Source organism: Falco peregrinus, chromosome 4, assembly GCF_023634155.1.
Source record: "Falco peregrinus isolate bFalPer1 chromosome 4, bFalPer1.pri, whole genome shotgun sequence".
Classification (NCBI taxonomy): domain Eukaryota; kingdom Metazoa; phylum Chordata; class Aves; order Falconiformes; family Falconidae; genus Falco; species Falco peregrinus.
Genome location: NC_073724.1, coordinates 31112688 through 31132531, shown reverse-complemented (window position 1 = coordinate 31132531; position 19844 = coordinate 31112688). Strand labels below are relative to the sequence as shown.

Below are 19844 nucleotides of genomic sequence, written 5' to 3'. Positions count from 1 at the left end.
ATAAAAATGCAGACTGAATTTTTATAAATCTATTGCTTCTCTTAGGCAGGGTTGGTGGGCTGTGGTTTTTTTGTTGTTGTTGTTTTGTTGTTGTGGTTACAAGATAAAGTGGTTCAACCCATTTCCAAGAACAGGATAAACATTGGGGACTGAGCTGGACTTTCTTTACAGTAACTTATTTTTACAGCTGTAGAGTTGAAAGGGGAATATTTAATAGCGGCAAGGGGATGGTCTGCACCACAAATACAGAACTGTATAATACTGCAAGAAAACTGCTGGGAATGAATGCTGGGGTGCCATGTCCCTCAGTTACTTTTCCGTGAAATTCTGTGGTAAGGTGTTTTTCCTCATCCTCTTCTAACAGGTGGTTCACAAGGACTTTTATGACTACTGCTTGTTTGGTTAGTCCATATGGTAGGAGGCTTTTTTTGTGGAAATAAGGGTGCAAATACCTCTGACTCTTAATGAGGTCATTCCATTTCTATGTGATCTCTGCCCCTCAGTTCCTTACTTAGAAGATGATGGTAAAAAAACCCAGCAAAAACCCAAACCACAAAAAAACCAAATGAGAAAAATCCCAAAGCACATTTTGACATTGTAAAATAAAGAACTCTGAAGCTGAAAAGATCCCCTAATACAGGGCGCTTCTGCAGTTTTTAATTCTTCCCTTCTGCACCAGTTACCCAACCGCTTCCAGCTGTGCTGTAGCAGAAGCCCAAGGGCTGGCTGATGTCTCATGGCTATGGCTCTCTGAATGCACTCCCAAAATAAGCCATCAAGTGGCACTGTAGGCACCATCGTCTGTTGAGGTCTTGTTTCCAAAATTTCTTTTCCTATTGGCAGTGAATATGATTTGTTTATTTTGCCTCTTGGGAATTTATGTTTTTAATTTCCTTTCAACATGTGATTGCTGTTGCCCTTCAAGCTCAAGATCTTCCATTAGAATTTATAAAATAAAGGAGTTTTTTCCTTTGCTTTCTGTGCTCTAGTTCTCTAAGCAAAAGAAAACTTGTTGACCTTGGGCTTCTCTCCTTGCTTGCCTGCCCCTGGCATTGCTTTTATTCTTGGGACTGTGTTTTAGTTTTAACAGCCCAGAAAGACTCTGTTGTGATCCAGGGAGATTTTCTTCCACTTGAAACCTTTCCGGATTCAAAGCCTCCTTCATTTGTCCTAGGGTAGCTGTAAGTAGTCTGTCAGCCTAATAAACAAGGCTACACGTTGTAGAAAAGCTTGTGGAACAGGCAGATAGAGGAGTTTACTGGAAATACACTTTAGGTTAGTGATTCTAAAGAGCTGAACATTTCAATCATTTAACAACTTTTTATAGCAATAATTATAAGCAAGCAGCTGTGGCAGTCCTAGATATTCTGGCAAGCAACTGCTGGTAGCTGGCCTCAGCGTTTCCTGCTCTTTTTTGATATCCCATCCTGGAGTTAGAGGGATGGGCGCCCAGTTCCCTCAAGGGAAGGTGCTTCTAGGCTTGTAGCAACAAGGCTTGTTGCACTACAGGTCAGGCTGGTGCTCCCTCTGACACTTCTTTCTTAAAAAGGGGATGTTGCAAATTGTGTTGGCCATGAAGAGAAAACGTAAGGAACATAAAAAGTAACATTTCCTCACTTTTGGAATATCTTAATCTTGCAGTTCTAGTGACCTACTAAAGTGATTTTGTTTTCTTTGGTTGCTTTACAGTTACAGAATAAAACTGCATTCCTGGTCTGAAATAGAACTATTATGTTTGTGTGAGGGCTTGAACTGCTGCCGTGTTATTATTTTTTTTACTTTAAATATGGAAATATGCTGATTTCAATAAATTCTTGTTGATTTCTAAGCAGCTTAATGGCCTAGCATCTGCACACCCTTCTAAGAACTTGTTTGTGTGTCTGAATGTCTAATCCATGTAATTCTCTGTTATTTTCCTGTCTGTCCACTTCCATGGTATCTATTTTGAGCACTTCATTATTATTTGTAAGTAAAATTAACTGCTACAACCTCTTACTGTCTTTCTAGTCTGGGTTATTATTGTGTTCTGGGATCCCACGATTTGGTTAAGCACTCACTTTCTAACAATGAAAACCAGTATATTTTGGATCATTTTAATCTGTATTTGGTTTATAGTTTCCAAAAGCATCATTTACATCAAAAAAGACTGCCGACTGAGTAATTAAAAACAAAATACAAGTATTTCTTCATTGAAAATGTAAAAATAAACCTGAAGGCAAATGATACTGGAAGAACATTTGAATGTTGCATAATTATTATACAGATTAAATTTCCCTTTAAATCCCAAAGGCAAAGCTTCTTAATGGGATGCATTTCTCTAGAGATGTTGCACCATTCTCTGGTGATATTGTTCATATCTCATTCGATCGCATCCAAGTATTGGACTGTGTAAGCTGTCTGCTGTTGCATCTGTCCCTGCTCTACGCGTGGCACTGGCTGAGTTGCGGTTGGGTGCATGTGTTGTTACCTCCCTAAATACATGAAGTGGAGTAATGAAGTATCTTCAGTCACTTTCCTGTATGTTGTTACTCTTCAAATGTGGTGTGACAGCAGTACTGGCAGCCTAGGAGCTTGGCAAGACGAGGACATGCCATGCCTCTCTGAAAGGCAGTGAACAGATATAACACACTGAAAACACGTCTTGAAAATACCTCTAGCTGTAGCCACTTAGATCTGACAGATTGGAAAAATTCTTCTTGTAACTTAAACCCGAAACCTTTGTTTTCAGGCTGAACTTAAAATTGGTGTGTAGGATATCATGAATAGTAGAACTTCTCTTCCAGGGTAGGGACACGGACTACTGGATGAAATCCTCCTCTTAGATTGTTTGATTCAGCACATAAAGGCTGAGCATAAATCAGGACCTAGATGTATGAATCCTGAAGGCACTTTGTTATGATAGTATAATAACAAATTTTATTGAGTGCTTATAATTCCAGATGGATTGGCCCCATGCATAATGGATTTTCATTTGTAAGGGTTTACTTCAAGCCATATGGTAATGGATTGCCCCATTTTGAGATAACTAAATCCTGGGGGTATTTTAGTGTCTTTTTTTATTGTATGGATTAAACTCTAGCTGGTGTGTTTTGAGGCTTACAGTTATGTAGCATGTAGCTATATGTTTAAAAATACTTAAAGGTTTTGATGCTTTTGATGAAAATTTCCTAATAAATCTTTGGGAGGCCTGTTTTGCTGACATGATTCTGCATTTTCTTGCAGGAAAAATCCGGGTTTTGCTTTAAGATTTTTCTGAATTTGTAAAGTTATTGAAGTATTTTCAGATAATTAATTCTTGTATCAGCTAGAAAACTTATAATAAGCTAATGAATGCTGTGAGCATATTTACATCCAATTTAGATTTACCTCTCTAAATATCTCTGTATGTGTGTATTTCTATATATGTACATAGAGATCCATACATAAACATGCCACATAAATAGTACTGATGTTAACTTGTGAGAAAACTGTGAAGTGTTACCCTGCAAGAAGTAAGCAGGAGAAAATTACTTGAGGGAAAGATGGACCTGAGTGATACTGGTCACCCTATTTCTGTTAAGTAATCTCAGCATCTTGCAAAGCAGGGATCTTGGGAACTGAGTAATTCCCCTGTTATTAATCTTCGGGTCAATTGGCTAATGCAGTTATGGTGTAATGTTTAGCTCTAATCAATAGAGCCGTCTGGGAATACTGCATTAGAAAAATTGAAATATTTTATATTTGGCCACATTGTGTATTTTCTGTATAATGATATATCATATATAGGTATTTAAAATTTGTAGAGTCTACTAAGTGTTGTGTGTCGTGCAGCTTCAGTTTCCCATATGATTATTAATTTGTCTGGAGAGAAGAGAAGCAAGTATTACCTTTTAGAGACTTTGCTACTATAATGCAAAAAACCTGCACCCCACTGAAGCAATTGAGTGATTTGCATGTATTCCCACCCCACTGAAGCAATTGAGTGATTTGCATGTATTCCATCCTTTGAAGTAGCAGCCATTATTCCCAGAGTTCTGCTCGACCTCACTAATACCACTGATGCATTTTGGGGTGGGGAGGGAGTTCTGTCATGCGCAGATACTGAGATTGAACGCAGGTAGCTGTGCTGGTCTGAACTACTTTCAAATTAAAATAAAAAATCAAGCTGGGAGGACAAGAAATATGCTAAACTGGTTGAAGGTGGAGGGAAAGCACTCCTGAAGTAGCAAGCTTTGTTTGTAGTGAAATCGTACATGTAGCTAAGTTGAAAAAAAATCAACCATTCCTCTATAGGTTGAGGAAATATTTGCTTGTATTATTGAGAGGTTTGTTTTCTAAGAACTTGAGATTTTCACAGATAAGTGATACGAAACAGACTTTTTTCTGTAATAATTAACTAGTACCATTTAAAATGTGGGATTTGTTTTTCAACAGGAAATGTGAACACCCTCAACATGTAAATTTAAGTTTCTGTTTCCGTATTTGTCGTAGGGGGACAGGAAAGAGATGGGCCAAACGGTATTGGAAACTGATGTGTCACAGACTGACACTGTCCTCTCCTGTCATTTTTTTGGTGAATGGACAATGTCTGACAGATGAAAAATGTTTATGTGTCAAGGGTGTGTTTAGCTGATGCATATAATAAGTCTTTTCTTGCTGTCCCAGTATAACCTAAAGGCATCTGATATCTAAGGCATTTCACTGCCTGACACCACTGTTCAATCCTCAATGGCTTATACAGGAGGGATTTTTTAATTTTATGTGATATTTTCTCTTGGCATTGGGTTAGGAAGTGTCTTTCCTCCTTCTGACCATATCAATATTACGTATTTCAGTAGCTCTTTGTAAATCTAGAGTAAAATCTGCATTAGTACTGTTTTTTGTTCTCCATAGATTTCTTATGTTAACACCTTAATGATGATTCAAAATTCTTAATTTTTAAAAGAGAAAACTTCTGATTTTGATGGGGAAGACAGGAATGTTCAAATGATACCTACTTTAGATTCTCTGAATAGCCCTTTGCAGGCATTTCTCTTTCGCCATTGATTACTTAGGGAGTTTAGACTCTTACAGTCTGTAGATCACATCCATTAAGAAGATGGTCATGAACAGCAATACAGTGTTCACTGAAAATTCAATGACTGAGCTGATAGCCATAAAAATCGAAATGTAGAGACACTGTGTGTTCTCTAGTTGTTCTTTTATCCTTTTATTTAATGCTTGTCCATGCTTCTGACTGCTGTCAGCACTGCTGACATTTACAGATGGGTGCGTGGATCTTTCTTGTTTGTACTTTAAAAAAATAGAGAGAGATATGCTCTGGCTTGGAGCCTATACCATGTGCTCCTTATACCTGAAATTAATACAAACTGCTCAAAATCATTAGTCATTGCTATTGAAAATCATGTATGTAATGTAACTCTGTAAGGTGTTGCTTATGTTAAAACTCCTTTCTTTTGTTTTTGTCTTGGTGCAGGTGGAAGAGGGCTGGTGGGAAGGTATACTCAATGGAAAGACTGGCATGTTTCCTTCCAACTTCATAAAGGAACTGTCTGATTCTGATGATGTTGGACTAGCACAGGAAGAGCAAGTAAAGCCAAGTAAGGAAAAAAATACCATTGATGTTCTGTATAGATGTATGTGTCTTTACACCCTAACACATTGATAGAGTAGCATACTCTTATCTCTTGCTTGGAAGTGGTTTTGAATGCCATGTTCTTAATTTTTGCTGTGAAAAGGGTAAATGATGATGATAAGTGTGTACTTGCTACCTGATTTGCAATGGCAATGCTCCCTGAGCTGTGTCAAGACTTGCTGAGCTGCAACAGACCAAGAAGAGAGAAGGCAATAATTGCTAGAGTTGTATTTCAAAATTAATTACAAGAGTTTTTTTGTCTTGAGATGTGGAAACTGAGCAAAGTAACCAAACATCTACAATGTGGCTGTGCTTATTTAAACGAGGGATTAAAGTGCCATGCCTTCTATGACTCCAGTAGATTTAAGGATTCATAATTATTGGTGTGGGACATGCGGCACTTTTTCCCTCCAGGTGCTGAGCATGTTACTATCACCTCCGTCACCCACTGCCCCAGCAGCCAAAGGGAAAAAGGCCAGAACTGGGACATGGAGTTTGTTCTCTCACTTACAGTGGGCCAGTACTGCTGCAGGTGAAAAGCATGTTTGGTAACTAAGTTTGCAATAGTATAAGCATGGTAGTAGGTTGTCCTATTAAAACTTCCCTTGGAGAATAACCTGAACCAGAAGTATGCTGTTATATGAAATAGACACTTGTGGTCTTCATGTTTTTTCTGCTTTTCAAACAGATATTCTTTTTATTTCCTAATAGAGTAGTGAATTCTGAATCTTTAGTGAAAAGGAAAAAAGTCAATTGCATTTACATATTTCAGGCTAATCCCACAATACCTGCCAAGGTCTTCCTATTTTCAGCACAGCAGATACTCACTGCTATGTAGTATTCTGAGATCTCTGAACAAGCAGAAGTGAAAGAACTCCCAAGATCTTTGTAAGCTTATTTCAGCTGAAATTTACCAAAGCCATTATAATTTACTCTGTTAGTAAGAGGTAGAAAGTTATACTGCATTTTTTTATATATATTTTTCTCTCATTATTCTATTTAAGGCAGATTTATCACCTTTATTTCATCCCACAGTAATAAGATTCTAAAAAACCTGACTTCAGCAATGCTGGAAATTTTTCATATTGTTTATGTAATGGAGTACCTATTCATGTGTAGCAGCACTGGTGACCTAGTCTTGTGGTCAGTGCAGCTAAAGGTATTTACAGGTAATGTTCCTTCAGACTGGATGGAAGTATTTTTAAGGAAGTTAACAATTTTAGCATGAGGGGAAAGGGAAAAGGGCATTAAGTGAAGTTGTACATTTCAGTGAGATTGCAAACTGCTTTCTATAACCTGTATATGCTATCATGAATTTTGTTCATTACAAACACGGTGAGTCTTAGAAGAACTAATTGTGTAGATGTAGTTCCAGCTCTGGATTCTGTAGTGTTTGGTACTGTATAAATGAACAAGGTAAGTGATACTGTTCAGGATGGAATACCCCAGTTTTATCTGTGTGAATGAATGAATATTACTTCCCCAGGTAATTTGGTAATACTTATATAATAAGCATCCTAAAAATGTATTTTAACAAAAACATGCATTGGAGTGTGTAAAAGCAGCCACAAAGCATTAGCTTGTTTCATCGATATCTAGAATGGCATATGCTTAGTTCAAACTCAGTTTTGTGTGCTGGTTCTGACTGTCAGTGGAACTAAAACCTGTGATACTTGTATTGAGAAGATATCGTTGTCTCTTTAACTAAATTGAAGATAATTATAGTTGAGAAATGGGTTTTCTTCTTTCTTTTATGTAACTTAACTCTTTGGAGGTGCTTTGTGGCTAGATAAAATGATGTGTCATTAGGAGCTATTTTCTAAATAGCAAAATACTTGTAAAACAGAACACTGTAAACCTCCTCAGAGAGAGACAGGGACTCAAGTAATGTTGAGATTCTTATGGGATTTTTAACACTTTTTTTATTTATCTTTGTTGAAGTAAACCCATCAATTTAAGAACTGCATTCCCCTACCAGAATTACGGGAAATATGCATCAATTCAGTTCTTTCTGTATAGTCTGTGTAATTGTTACAGGTGTTGCTTTCTAACACATGGTGCTTTATGAGGCTTTATTCAAGTACACTGACTATCTGGATTTGAAAATCTTTATGAGATTTCAGCAAGTTTATGCAGCTGACTAGGAATGATAAGCTGATTCCAATTATCTGTGCTTAGTCTTAAAGCCTAGTGAAATAAAACGCAAACAAGTAAACCCTGGAAGATTTGGGCATCAGGCTGGCATTACTGTTGAGGTGCTCTGGGTAGCATCTCAAAAGTGTGTACATTCATGCCTCTAGATCATCTCCTTCCTCCATGTATGACAAGACATGACAGCACTTCAAATCTGCAATGACTCCTGTTTGTTTTTCTGGAAACATTGTTTGAATATGTCTGTATCACAGGACTTCGTAAGGCAGAAGCCTTAAATATGAATTCTAGGTTACTAAGTTAGCACTCAGGTACAAGGGGTTGTACCTGTGCATTGAAGTAGAACCTTGGGTGGTCACTGAGGTTCTACACAGCTTCCAGAGAGGCCTAGATAGAGCTGGGGTGTGGCTCTGCAGTCTTGAACAGCAGCCTTGAACTTTTCAGCCTAGGTTGTGAAATGGATAAGGTAGTACTTGGCAGGTTTACTGTGAGACTTGGGCAATTAGCATGGGGTCTTTGCAGACAGGGCACTGTACAAACTCAAGAGTAGTTTTTATTTAACAGTTAAATTTAATGCTTTGGTTAAACCTACTTAAACGTGATCTTTTAATCACATTTTGTTTACCCTTTCTAAAGAGAGCCTTTTTGGAAGGGCGAATGTAATTTTTGGTGAGCTCAAAGTGGAAGAAATACAGAAGAGAAAAATTTAGTAACTTGGCTTTTTAGGAATAAAGTTAATAAAAGTGCATATTTCTTTGTCCTTCTGTTATGACCTGCGCAGGTCTAATGGGGAGAAAAGTATTGTTGGATTTTATTGGGTTTGTTGGGTCCATGTAAATTTTATGGTAGATTAGAGTAAATGGACAGAAGGAATTATCTTGGTTTCTTTTCGTGCTGTGCCATAGAGTAACCTCAGAGGTTTCTTCAGAACAAAAAGCCCCTTTGTTTGAAAATGTCTGGGGCTAGTTTTGGAAGTGCCTAAATATTTCCGAATACTGACAGTGGGACTTAACTTGCCCCTTAACTTGAAAGGGTTGGTAGCCTGTGCTTCCCCTCAGATGGTGGGTACTCAGCAGACTGGGAAGTGAAACTGTTACAGGATCAAAAGGTTGTGGGTTTGGGCATTTGTTTATTTGTTTTTAAAGTATCCCAGCTCTAAAGTGACTGTCAAATTTTTTGTCTTCAAAGGCACATTTTAGAATGTAAGCACAGACAAGATCAGGTACCCTTAAAGTAAACAGCAGTTCCTTGTTCCTTGTTCCTTGTAAGCATCCTCTTAAATTAAAACATTGCTTTTCTTTGACTGACTGTTACAGCATGAAGTGTGCATTGTATTTTTATTACTATATTAAATGGATAGATGAATTATAAGATTATTTTCTAGATTTCTCAAATATCTAGTACTAATTTTAATAATATTTTCAATACAGTATCTTGTTGTTATAGCCTGTTGAGAAGCAAGAAGTAGTCAAATAAATCCTGTCTGAGGAATCACAATATTAAGGAGATGATTTCAAAAGCATTTTAGCGTTTTCACGGCAGTGTTATGACAACATTTAAAGGTGGCCTTCTGTATCTTGCTGTCTCTTGTATGTGTCTGTTCAGGAATTGCCAGGCGTCATGGTATGTATCAATTACTATTTTAGAGCCTTTTAGTGATGGCCACTGAGAAGTCACGACTGCTGGAGTTAGAACTGATGATAGACTCATCAGCAGATGGTTCAGTCAGGCAACCTCCTGTATTTTGAGTTCTTAAAATGTTGGATGTCCATTACTGTCTCTCTGGCTTTCCTCAATGTCATGAACATACCATTCTCTTAGCAATTTCTTAATTGTTTTTTGACTGTTTTAATAGCAACCTTTTAATGGTACTTTGTAAAAACAAGGTGGAAAGATGGATTTGTGGCTTTTTTACTTCTTCATTATGTAAAAACAAGACAAGAAAAAATTTCTGTAATTTTATAAAAACTGCAATTACAAAACAAAAAAGCATCTTTTTACAAGATGTAAATGGGTATAGCTTTTTATTTTCTGAAAATCCAACAGAATTATATGCAGGGGGAATAAAATACACATTTTTGGTACCAAAATGGGTGTGATGCTATGGTGGGACAATTCACATGTACTGCCTGTTTTGCTGTAACATTTTACTGAATACATTAATTTTATGATGATATACCTAGCTAAGGTTGTTCAGATACACGAGCTGACATTGATATATTCTTGGGCTTCCCTGGGTACCTCAGATTAAAAAAACCCAACACACAAAACACCTCAGCTGCTCATGCCTTTACCTTCACTTGAATTTCGTATCGTAAATGTCAGAGTATGAATTAGCTTGCTATCAAAGGAAAAAAAACCCAAGAAATTAATGGTTTTGATAATAAAAATGTTATTTTAAAGATCTAAGATGGGAAGTGGAAATTGTTTCGGTTTTTTTGTTTTAGTGTTGTTTTCTTTTTTAATTTTAGTATTTTGTTTTTGTTAATATGAGCCAAAACAAACACCTGATTGAGCTATTGGCTGAAAAACTGGTGTATCCAGGTTATAGTGTCCTATCCCTTCAACTAAGCATTATTTAAGACCAGTTCCCATATCCATAACATTTCTTACAAGTCAGCTTGGAAAGTTGCAGTATTTCTGACGCTCACAGGATCCTGGTGTATTAAGGAAATGTAAGTATTTCATTGCCCTGTTTGGATGTCAGCTGTGCTTGCTCGAGTGCACTACATCTGCATCAGGAGTGTTGAGCCACTGTGAGTACATCATTGCAGTAATAATTTTTTTCAGGCTTCCCCCGTACTCCGTGAGGAGGCTGGGTAAGAAAGACAAAATGATTTCATTTGCAAGTCTCACAATTTGATGGATAACAGACAAAATCTAAGAAAAATGCATTCTGTTGGACGCTGTAAAGAACAGCTTTAGCAAAATCATGAGATTCTTTTATCTGACATACATGCAGTAAGAATATTTTAACTTCATGTACAATCAGATACTTCTGTTAACATTCTCGTTGTTTTGCTAATGAGGCTTTAAAAATGTAGTGACTGAAAATACAGATTAAAACCTCTTCCTTTCCCTTCTTTTTATCATCATTTGATCTCTTCACCCCCACCCTGCTCCTTCTCTTTTTTTTCGTCTTTCCTTCTTTTGCCTGCTGTCAGGAAAATCTGCCTTTGAAGGGACAATTCTGTACAGAGTGGCACCAGCAAAGATTGACAGCTACAGACGTTATAACAGTGAGTGTGTTTCAAAATCAACAAGCAATAGCTTTAGTCCTCTGTACTTGTTTGATTTATCTACACTTGTAAAATGTGCCACTGCTACTCACTTACGGCTACCCTACGTGCATATATTTGTCTGTAAGCTAAAGTCAGTTTGCTTCTGATGAACTGCCTAGCCTTAACGCAATGAGAATGCACTCGTTCCTTCTGTGCATGTGTGTGTTATTTGTCCATATAATGTATGTGTGTGAGCCCACAATAAATTGTGAATTACATTGGATGTTTGGGTCTCAGCTATGTATTGAAATTAAGACCATTTAGTCCCATCATTTTTGCACCTGAAACATGAAGGCTGTTGATTACAACTACAGATCTTTGAACTAAAAGTCCTTCTTCTCTAAAAATAAAGTTCCCATTATGATTGCTGAATTCATAAGATAAGCTTTGCTTTCCTTAAAGAACATTGTGGGGTTTGGTTGGGTTTTTGTCTTTGTAGGGTTTTTTTGTTTTGTTTTGTTTTGTTTTTAATTTACTGCATGCCCTTCATTTGGCTTTGTCTTTGACAGCTATTACTCACAGCATTTTGGCTGATAACGTTTTTTCTGCCAAGGAGGGTAAAAGATACAAAGCTAGTTTCATTTCATGTTCAGGTTTTTGCCTTCTGCGTTTTGGAAGCAGGGAACATGCTGCTTTTCATATGCTTTTACTACCCTTTTAATACAGAAGAAGAGAAGATGGTTACATCAGATGCAAGACAGAGGAAGCAAGGAAGACAGGAATCTGTTCTTCCACCTGCTTTCTTGAGAAATCTAGCAGAAAGAGTTCCTACTGAGTCACATTCAGTGTGACTAAGTACAAAGTGTTCAGTCCTGTCCTCCGGTGAACAGGATGTTGTGCTAACTTTGGCATCTGCTTTTGTCCCAGACAGCTTTCTCTTGAGAAGATCCAAGCTGTGCTGCCCTTCTTACTGCTTTCTGGGTGCGAGTGTTTGCTGTCCTACCTCTGAGGACTTTTGTCTTAGGCATGTTCACTGCAAAGGATGAAGCAGTTGAAATGGTAGTCTTTCATTCTGATAACTGCATTTACACCTTCTTGTCTTGTCAACAAAACCTGATCTTTTTTTAAGCAAAAATCTTTGTGAATGTGTGCAGCTCTGAGTATTTCCTCGTGGAGAATTATGTCCCTGTCTACTATAATTCATCTCTTTTCTGCGGCTCTTCTCAAGCTTCCAATCAAGCTCTTGCTGTGGCTGGAGCAGACCGTGTGGCTGCTGGTCTTCACATTTTTCTGCTGCTTCTCACCTTATAGTCTTCATGATTGCTTATGCATCACTCAAATTGCATGCTTCTCTCAGAGTTCTTAGACCATCATGTCCTCCAATCCACCTATCTGATGAGCATAATAAGGATTTATGAAGTAAATCTCTAGTATGCTTGACCTCTGACTTTAAGATCTAGCTTCAAGTCAGATTGCAAGGTCTGCCTTTGGAGCCTTTAATTTTGCAACATTAATCTTTCTGGGCAGTGTTGCCCTAACATTACCTTTCAAAGTTTTCCAGAAACCTGGTCTCCATGCCCAGCCCATTTTTCATTAAGGGTCAAATGACCCTTCACCTTTTCTTGAGTCATTTAGGGTGACCCTAAGTGAAACCAGGAAAAATTCAGTCACCCTTCCAGTTGTGCTAGAGCTCTGCATTTAGTTCTTCTTGTTAATAATACTGGCCCATGGTTGTGCCCTGTCACAGAAAATAAATTTCGTCAAACTGATTTCACAGAGTGCAGGATTGGATGGGTATCTTGATAATGAGCTTAACCCACAGTAGATTGTCTCATGTTGCTCTGGGCAAACACCCATCTAAACCTTGTTTTTAAAGCTGACAGTGTCTTGTTTAATGCTACCTCCCTTGGCATTTTGTTGAGACTTGCACGTTTTTTCATGCTGCAGAGGTATTTTGCTTTCTTTGTAAAACTGCATTTAAGACAGCCAGATGTCCGGCTACATTTGTGGCCTTATTTGTTGTTTACTGGGTTGGAACTGGGACTAAAATGGGTGGTACACAAAATCAGGTCATCTGGGAAAGTTTTAAACAGAATGAGGGTTGGCATTGTTGATATTATCAGAGATGTTATCTTCTAAACTAGCATATACAAAAGAGGGTTCATTATCCCGGCATACTCATGTTCTTCCCAGGCAGGCCTGCTGAAGGTGTGGCCAGCTCCTGGCATTGTTGATATTATCAGAGATGTTATCTTCTAAACTAGCATACACAAAGGAGGGTTCCTTATCCCGGCATACTCATGCATATCTGACCTGTGGTCCTTATTTTTAGACAGATCCATGTGCTTATGTCTCCAGTGCAAATCGTTTGGAGGCATTCCATGGATTTGTCATTTAGGGATGTTTAAAACAACCCACAGCTGTTCTAATTTCAACTTTCTGATTTCTCAGAGAATTAAGCTGGAGTCAGTTCATAGCTTTAGATTAGTTATGCCCAAAGGGTGCTTGGATTCACCTGTATCACATTGCATGAAGCGCTGCTCAAATTTTGAAGCAAGCCTAGAGCTTTTACTTTACAAATATATGCTTAGAGCTAATACTTTTATTTTGAAAGCCATTTCGCAACTGCTGTGTTTAAAAGAAATTTTCATATTTAACCAAGGCCTATAATAGCTAAATGCTGTTGAATTAGTGTGTAGCTGCTTCTAGAGATATCTTCCACTGAAATATGCAAGATTATCTCCTGCATAAACACCTGGCCTCGCCTTCATATGCTGACATGGCTTTTTTGGTCATTAGGTACGCCAGGCTCTGCTCAGCAATAATTCCAGCTCCTTTGGCATTCTGCTCATCAACCTGCTGTCAGAAAATCTTTGCTACTGTGTATGCTGGGTGAAGAGAGTCACACAGCAATAAAAAATTACTTGTCATTTTGTTGATCGCAGACCTCTTTTCTCTCATCCTGCAACTTTCCTGCATCTCCACGAAAAACGCTTCTTGGATTTCTGATTTTTTTTATTTTTCTGGTTTAACTTCTCTTTCTTCCTTCACTTTCTTTTTCTTCAAAGATGCTATAACTGAGGAAGAGGGCAGATACGATGCTTGATTTGACAGATATTTGCCTCTCTTTCTTTATATGTGGATCCACAATGCTGTCAGTAATAGATATTAGATATAATGGAAGAAGATGAGACAGGATCGTTGAAACAGAAATATTCGTGAGTAACCTTCATTGTGTTTTCTATTGCTCCACCACTTTTTTTTTACCTTTTTTTTTACCATCCCCCTAATCTTTGAGGAGCTATAGCTGGTCAGAGTTCCAAGCAATTGGTGTGGTTGGTGTATTTATGACATTATTTACCCATTTAAGAATGTCTGAATGTGAGCAAAGTTAAATGAGAAGCCCAAATGTGGGTTTTAACAGTTCTGAAGAGGGGACAGTTACAACTTTTTATTTCACCTCAAGTTCTTATAACTTACTTACAAAGAAGAACATATATTAAATGCACAGCTGCTACAATGAAAAATAACATCTGAGAAAGAACAATGCTAAAATTGGGTGAGGGGAATTTTTATGATTAAAAAGAAGCATCCTGTTTTCTGGAGGACGAAAGTAGGGATGGTGAAGGGATTGGGGGTGGTGGGTGGAAGAATTATGTTGTCTGGGGTGAAGTGCATTAAATCCTTCCATTGATTCGGACTCCCACTACCAGGTGGTTTTACATGAGTCTCACAAAAGACTGGGTTTTGGTGAGTGACAGGTAAAGAATCCTTTTGGCTGTGGTTGCTTACTCATCTTTTCACATGTGATAACTTGTTCCTGTACTTGGTGAGAACAAGTCTGGTGGAAAAAAAAATCCAAAATGAAGACGACAATGGCACAGTTGTAGAGCTCCTGAATGAATGATTGTTTCTATTCGTTCTTAGAGTACTCGGGGAAGTGGCTGGGGATGAGGTGAAGCCACCAACTTCCATATTGATGGCTCTGTGTTCATGCTGCAGAGGATGCTTGTGCTGCGTTGCCCTTAATGCATGCTGCTACGTGGTGCTGGTCACCGCTCCCATTCTCCCTGCATGATTTCTTGTGCAAGCATAAAAATCTTGGGGCTGTTTCTTATGTGGCAAAAACTTGTGCTAAGAAAAATGAACTTGCTGAAAGGAAAAGACAAAATGTTCAGATTACATGGTTACATTTCTTCAAGGAATATAACTGAGAATAACAAATAATGACTAATATAGAGCTAGTTTGCCTCAGCCATTTGTACCTATATAACCACTCTTGGTAAAGAAGCATAGATTTGTTTTTTGAAAGCGTGAATTTATTGAACCTTTAAACTGTGAAGAATCAACATGGCTTTGTTCTACAGTAATATTTAAAAACAAACTCCCTTTTCTGGTTTTGATTTTTGCTGGAATATTGTTGGTGATAGCTTCAATGAAAGACAGGACTTGGACAGAAAGCAAGCTCAAGATAAATATAAATACCTTATAGGCTGTGGGTATTTGTTCTGTCTTCGCCAGTATGTGAGGAAAAGGAAGAAGGGAGGTTCCTGTCTTGTCTGCTGTAATTGCCATGTATAACTTCACCTTCTTTGTCATTCTGATCGGTCACTCGGGTGTTCCACACTGTCATTCTCTAAATAGAAGGAAAGGAGATATTTCCCCTCTCCTTCCTTCCCTTCTGTAAAAGGCAAAAATCCTGATAAGGTCCATTTACACAGTTCTTTGTTCTATTAAACAGAGCTGACACCATTTTTCTCTGGCTGCCAGACCAAATCAGGAGATCCTTTGCATCATCTCAGGTGTGTGCCTCTGAACAGCTGACCTTTACATCACGTAACAGAGCTAGCCTGAGAAGCACTTAGAGGGGCAGAGCATCATTGGCTTATACATTGCCACAGTGGTCTGTCTTTTGCCCAGTGCCATAAATTGTCTGCGGAGAGAACAATCCAGAATAAAGAACAAAAATTAAATTGCTAAATAATAGCTCAAAATAGAAAGCTCTGTAAAGCTCACAATGTATCCCCCTTTTTTCCTGCCATTTTAAGCTATTTAGAAACAATTCATTTCCTGCTTTGAATGGAGTTAATTTTATCGCAGCTGTTTATTTTTGTTTTAACAGCTTTAGTTTATACAGCCCTTTATCATCCCTAAATATCTTTCTGATTTAGAATCTTGGTTTGATGCCAGTGCAGCTCTGGGGCCGTTGGTGAATTAAGTCTGATGTTGTGGTCTCTTTTGAATCCCTGTTTGAGCTAATCTGTTTTGGTACATTTCAGAATGTTGCTCTCAAAAGACCTGTAACTGGCATAGCAGGAGTGTGGCGTGTTTGAAGTGTCTTGAGAAAAGTAATCTCTCTTATATACCCATATAGGAAAAAATGCGTGTGAAGTGCAGAATTCCTCCAGACAGTGTTGTGAGAATTTAATCTTCATGAATACTAAATTGGCTTGCATTTCTAAGGAGCGTGAAGCAACAGAGCATCTCAGAGCTCTGAGTGTTCTTAAATAGCTGTAAGTCAGTAGTCCCATATCTTGTCCCAGCCAAAAGTTGGGAAGGGTTGGCTCCTGGGAGTTTTAACTTCTTGCTGCTGATACTGCCCTTGTTCAGACTTCAGGAATCTTACTATAAAGTGCACCCAACGCTCAGATTTGAGCTCTACTTTTTGGTGCTACAGTTGATTCAGCAACAGTAAATCTAGGTAGAATATTGTCTTTGCTTATAGAGCCAGAAATGTGAAATAACGCCTTCAAAAGACTTCGCAGAATCACAGAAAAGTCAGGATTGGAAGGGACCTCTGGAGTTCATCTAGTCCAATCCCCCTGACATGAGTTTTGAATGTCTCCAGAGAAGGAGACTCCACAGCCTCTCTGGGCAGCCCGTTCCAGTGCTGTGTCACCCTCAAGGTAAAGCAGTTCTTCCTCATATTCATAAAGAACTTCTTGTGTTTCAGTTTGTGCCCATTGTCCCTTGTCCTGTCTCTGGGCACTACTGAAAGGAGCCTGGCCCCATCCTTTTGACACTCGCCCTTAAGATATTTGTAGACATTGATAAGATCCCCTCAGACTTCTCCAGGCTAAATAGGCCCCGCTGTCTCAGCCTTTCCTCATAAGGGAGATGCTCCAGTCCCCTCATCATCTTTGTAGCTCTCTGCTGGACCCTCTGCAGTAGCTACTTGTCTCTTGAACCCCAGTTCTGGACACAGCACTCCAGATGCAGCCTCACCAGGGCAGAGTAGAGGGGGAGGGTCACCTCCCTCGACCTGCTGGACGTGCCCAGGATCCCATTGGCCTTCTTGGCCACCAGGGCACACTGCTGGCTCTTGGGCAATTTGCCGTCCTCCAGAACTCCCAGATTATTCTCCACAGAACTACCTTCCAGGAGGTCAACCCCTAGCCTGTATTGGTGCATGGGATTATTCCTTCCTAGGTGCAGGACCTTACACTTGCCTTTATCGAACTTCATTAGGTTCATCTCTGCCCATGATTCTCTCTGACTTTACAGCCTGAGAATTTTTAAAGACCTGAAAATTTTTCCTGCTATTAGAACGGGTGTGATTGATAGTAGGCATGTTAGTGAGCACCTTGTTGATGTTATGTTCTTAGCTTGTCAGCTCTCCAAATGCTGACAGAGAGCTGACAGATTCTAGAAAAGTTGCTGTTAAAAAAAAATTTAAAAATAGAGGCCTGACTACTGTACTGTTATCCTATCCTGGCTATATTTGAAGTATTTAATAACTTAAAAGAAAAGTAAGATGTGGTCAGTGTTTCTGAGGATAGAAGTTTGCAGAGCTCCTGGCCTTATGTTAGTGCTGAGTTCATAGCCCTACTACAGCTGTTCCAGGCTGTGCAGGTGTATTGGGCAGCAGCAGCAGACTGTGCCAGCTGAAATGCCCTCCGGTTTTTAATGCCCATTTAGCAACCTGACCTCCCTGCTAACTAGCTTTTCTTGAAAAAAATTCCATGTTTGAAATTCGTAATCTGACAGTCTAGGTCACTCGGGTTCCTACTTAGTTGCCAGCTGTATCCATGGGTTACATTTGTCTTTTGGGGAAACTACCCACCCATCTCTGTTCTGCTACTAAGCTGTTTGCAGTAGTGGCAAAAAAGGCCATGAAAAGCTCAAGGAGGAAAAAAAATAAAGAGGAGAGTGGCTGGAAGACAGGCATTTTTCTGTTTTTAAGAGGAGAGATCACCTTAGCCATCCCTTCCTTGTGTAGGCAAGGCTAGGGAGGCCAGCGCAGCTGCAAGCTGCATTTGACAGGATTGGTCTGAGAGAATTGCTGACATATATATGCTAAGATATGTATAGAGAGAGAGAGATAGATAGATAGATAGATAGATAGATAGATAGATAGATAGATAGATAGATAGATAGATAGATAGATAGAGATATATATCAGGAAACAACCCAATGAAAACATAAATGAGAGGAGAGAATTTCTCAGGCAAAGGTGGACGTAGTGTTGCAAATCCTTGCTTCAAGTTCTTTATCTGTACAAATCAGAGGTGTATAGGTCATATACCTTGGGAGGAAGGTAAGAGAGAGCCTCCTTAGCACATCGTTAGGAGTAAAAGCAAGTTAGATTCTTTTCTGCAGGACTATTTTGTACTTAAGCACTGCATTATTGATCCTTAATGTTTCTGGAGATCTTCATTTTATCTGATTTGTTCTCAGTTTCCATTGCATATAGTCACCCGCCTCTTCTATCACCTTTGCCTCTTGCCCTCAACTGTGAAGTGTTAAGAGTAAGACCAGACTAGTTCTTGAAAAAGCCAGGGCTTTTATTATTTATTTATTTATTTATTTAAGTCCAAGGGAGCTTCTCAGTTTGTGTCAATCAAAAAAAAAAAAAATTATGTAATTTCCCCAGTTGATCAGGAAGAATTCTTTCAACTTTGAAGGAGCTTTGTAAGGGTGGCCTCTGTATCTGGTCACTGAAATGCAGTTTATTTTGGACAGGTTTCACTGGTCCATTCTGTCCTTATTTTAAATCAAAAAACAAACAAACAAACAAATAAATAAAAGCTGATATTTCCTATGTTGCTTTAATTATGAGGACAAAAGCTATGTGGGAGCATGAGGAATGAAATACTCTTATCAAGCACAGGTGGGTGATGCTAGGGAAATCTGTTGTAAGCCTGAGGTGAGGTTTCTAATAAAAGATGTGATGTCTCATCATATAGGAATGGTCATAAAAGGTGAAGATGCCATAAGGAAAACAAGTGATGACCCAGAAACAAAAGCCTAACTCTTGCTGGAGCTCCTTGAGTTTCTGATCTCTCATGCAAGCTTCAAAGATCTGGAAGTCCATGTGAAACCTGTTGAGTAATTCCCGTAATTACTTCCATATTTTGCTTCCATCCACTGGCCAAGGTCCAGGTCCTCTTCTCCTGCAATTAGTGATATAGAAAGCATATTTCATTTGTTGTTTGTTTATTTTAAAGATAGCTTTTCTGTTCATTTCAGGGAGTGGGTAAGAGTGGTCATGGATTCTATCAGTTAAAATCCAGTTACTTGTGGAGGGAAGCATCTGCACTGCTCTTTCCCTCAATCAGAGTAGTTCAAGGAGATTTTGGCAAGGATGAAAGAAGGAACCTTTGCCAGAGGGTAATTTTCCCATCTTTATCAAGAAGGTATTTTGTTCAGCAGAGGGACAGTGATCACTATGATTTGTTTGAGTTTTCTGAGTTGTGGATGTTTTATACTCAGAAGTATTATTTTAACCCAGTGTAGTTAGTTGGTGACCATTCTCTTTGCATTTAGAAGTAGTAAATAAAGTTGATTCTAGCCTCTGTCTCAGCCAGGGCCCTAGTGACTGACATTTTGCAAAGCTGGGGAAGGTCCAGCTAGTAGAA

At 38.7% G+C, this 19844-nt stretch overlaps 1 protein-coding gene across 5 annotated transcripts in view; it reads left to right on the top strand.

Annotated features, from left to right (window-relative positions):
- The window catches only part of SH3KBP1 (SH3 domain containing kinase binding protein 1), a 232069-nt gene that overhangs the window by 120030 nt on the left and 92195 nt on the right, over positions 1-19844 (top strand). For all 5 annotated transcript variants that reach the window (XM_055801265.1, XM_055801264.1, XM_027778946.2 and 2 more), the window contains one exon: positions 5456-5579. In XM_055801265.1, the coding sequence (XP_055657240.1) occupies positions 5456-5579 (124 nt within the window). The remainder of the gene's footprint in view (positions 1-5455; positions 5580-19844) is intronic.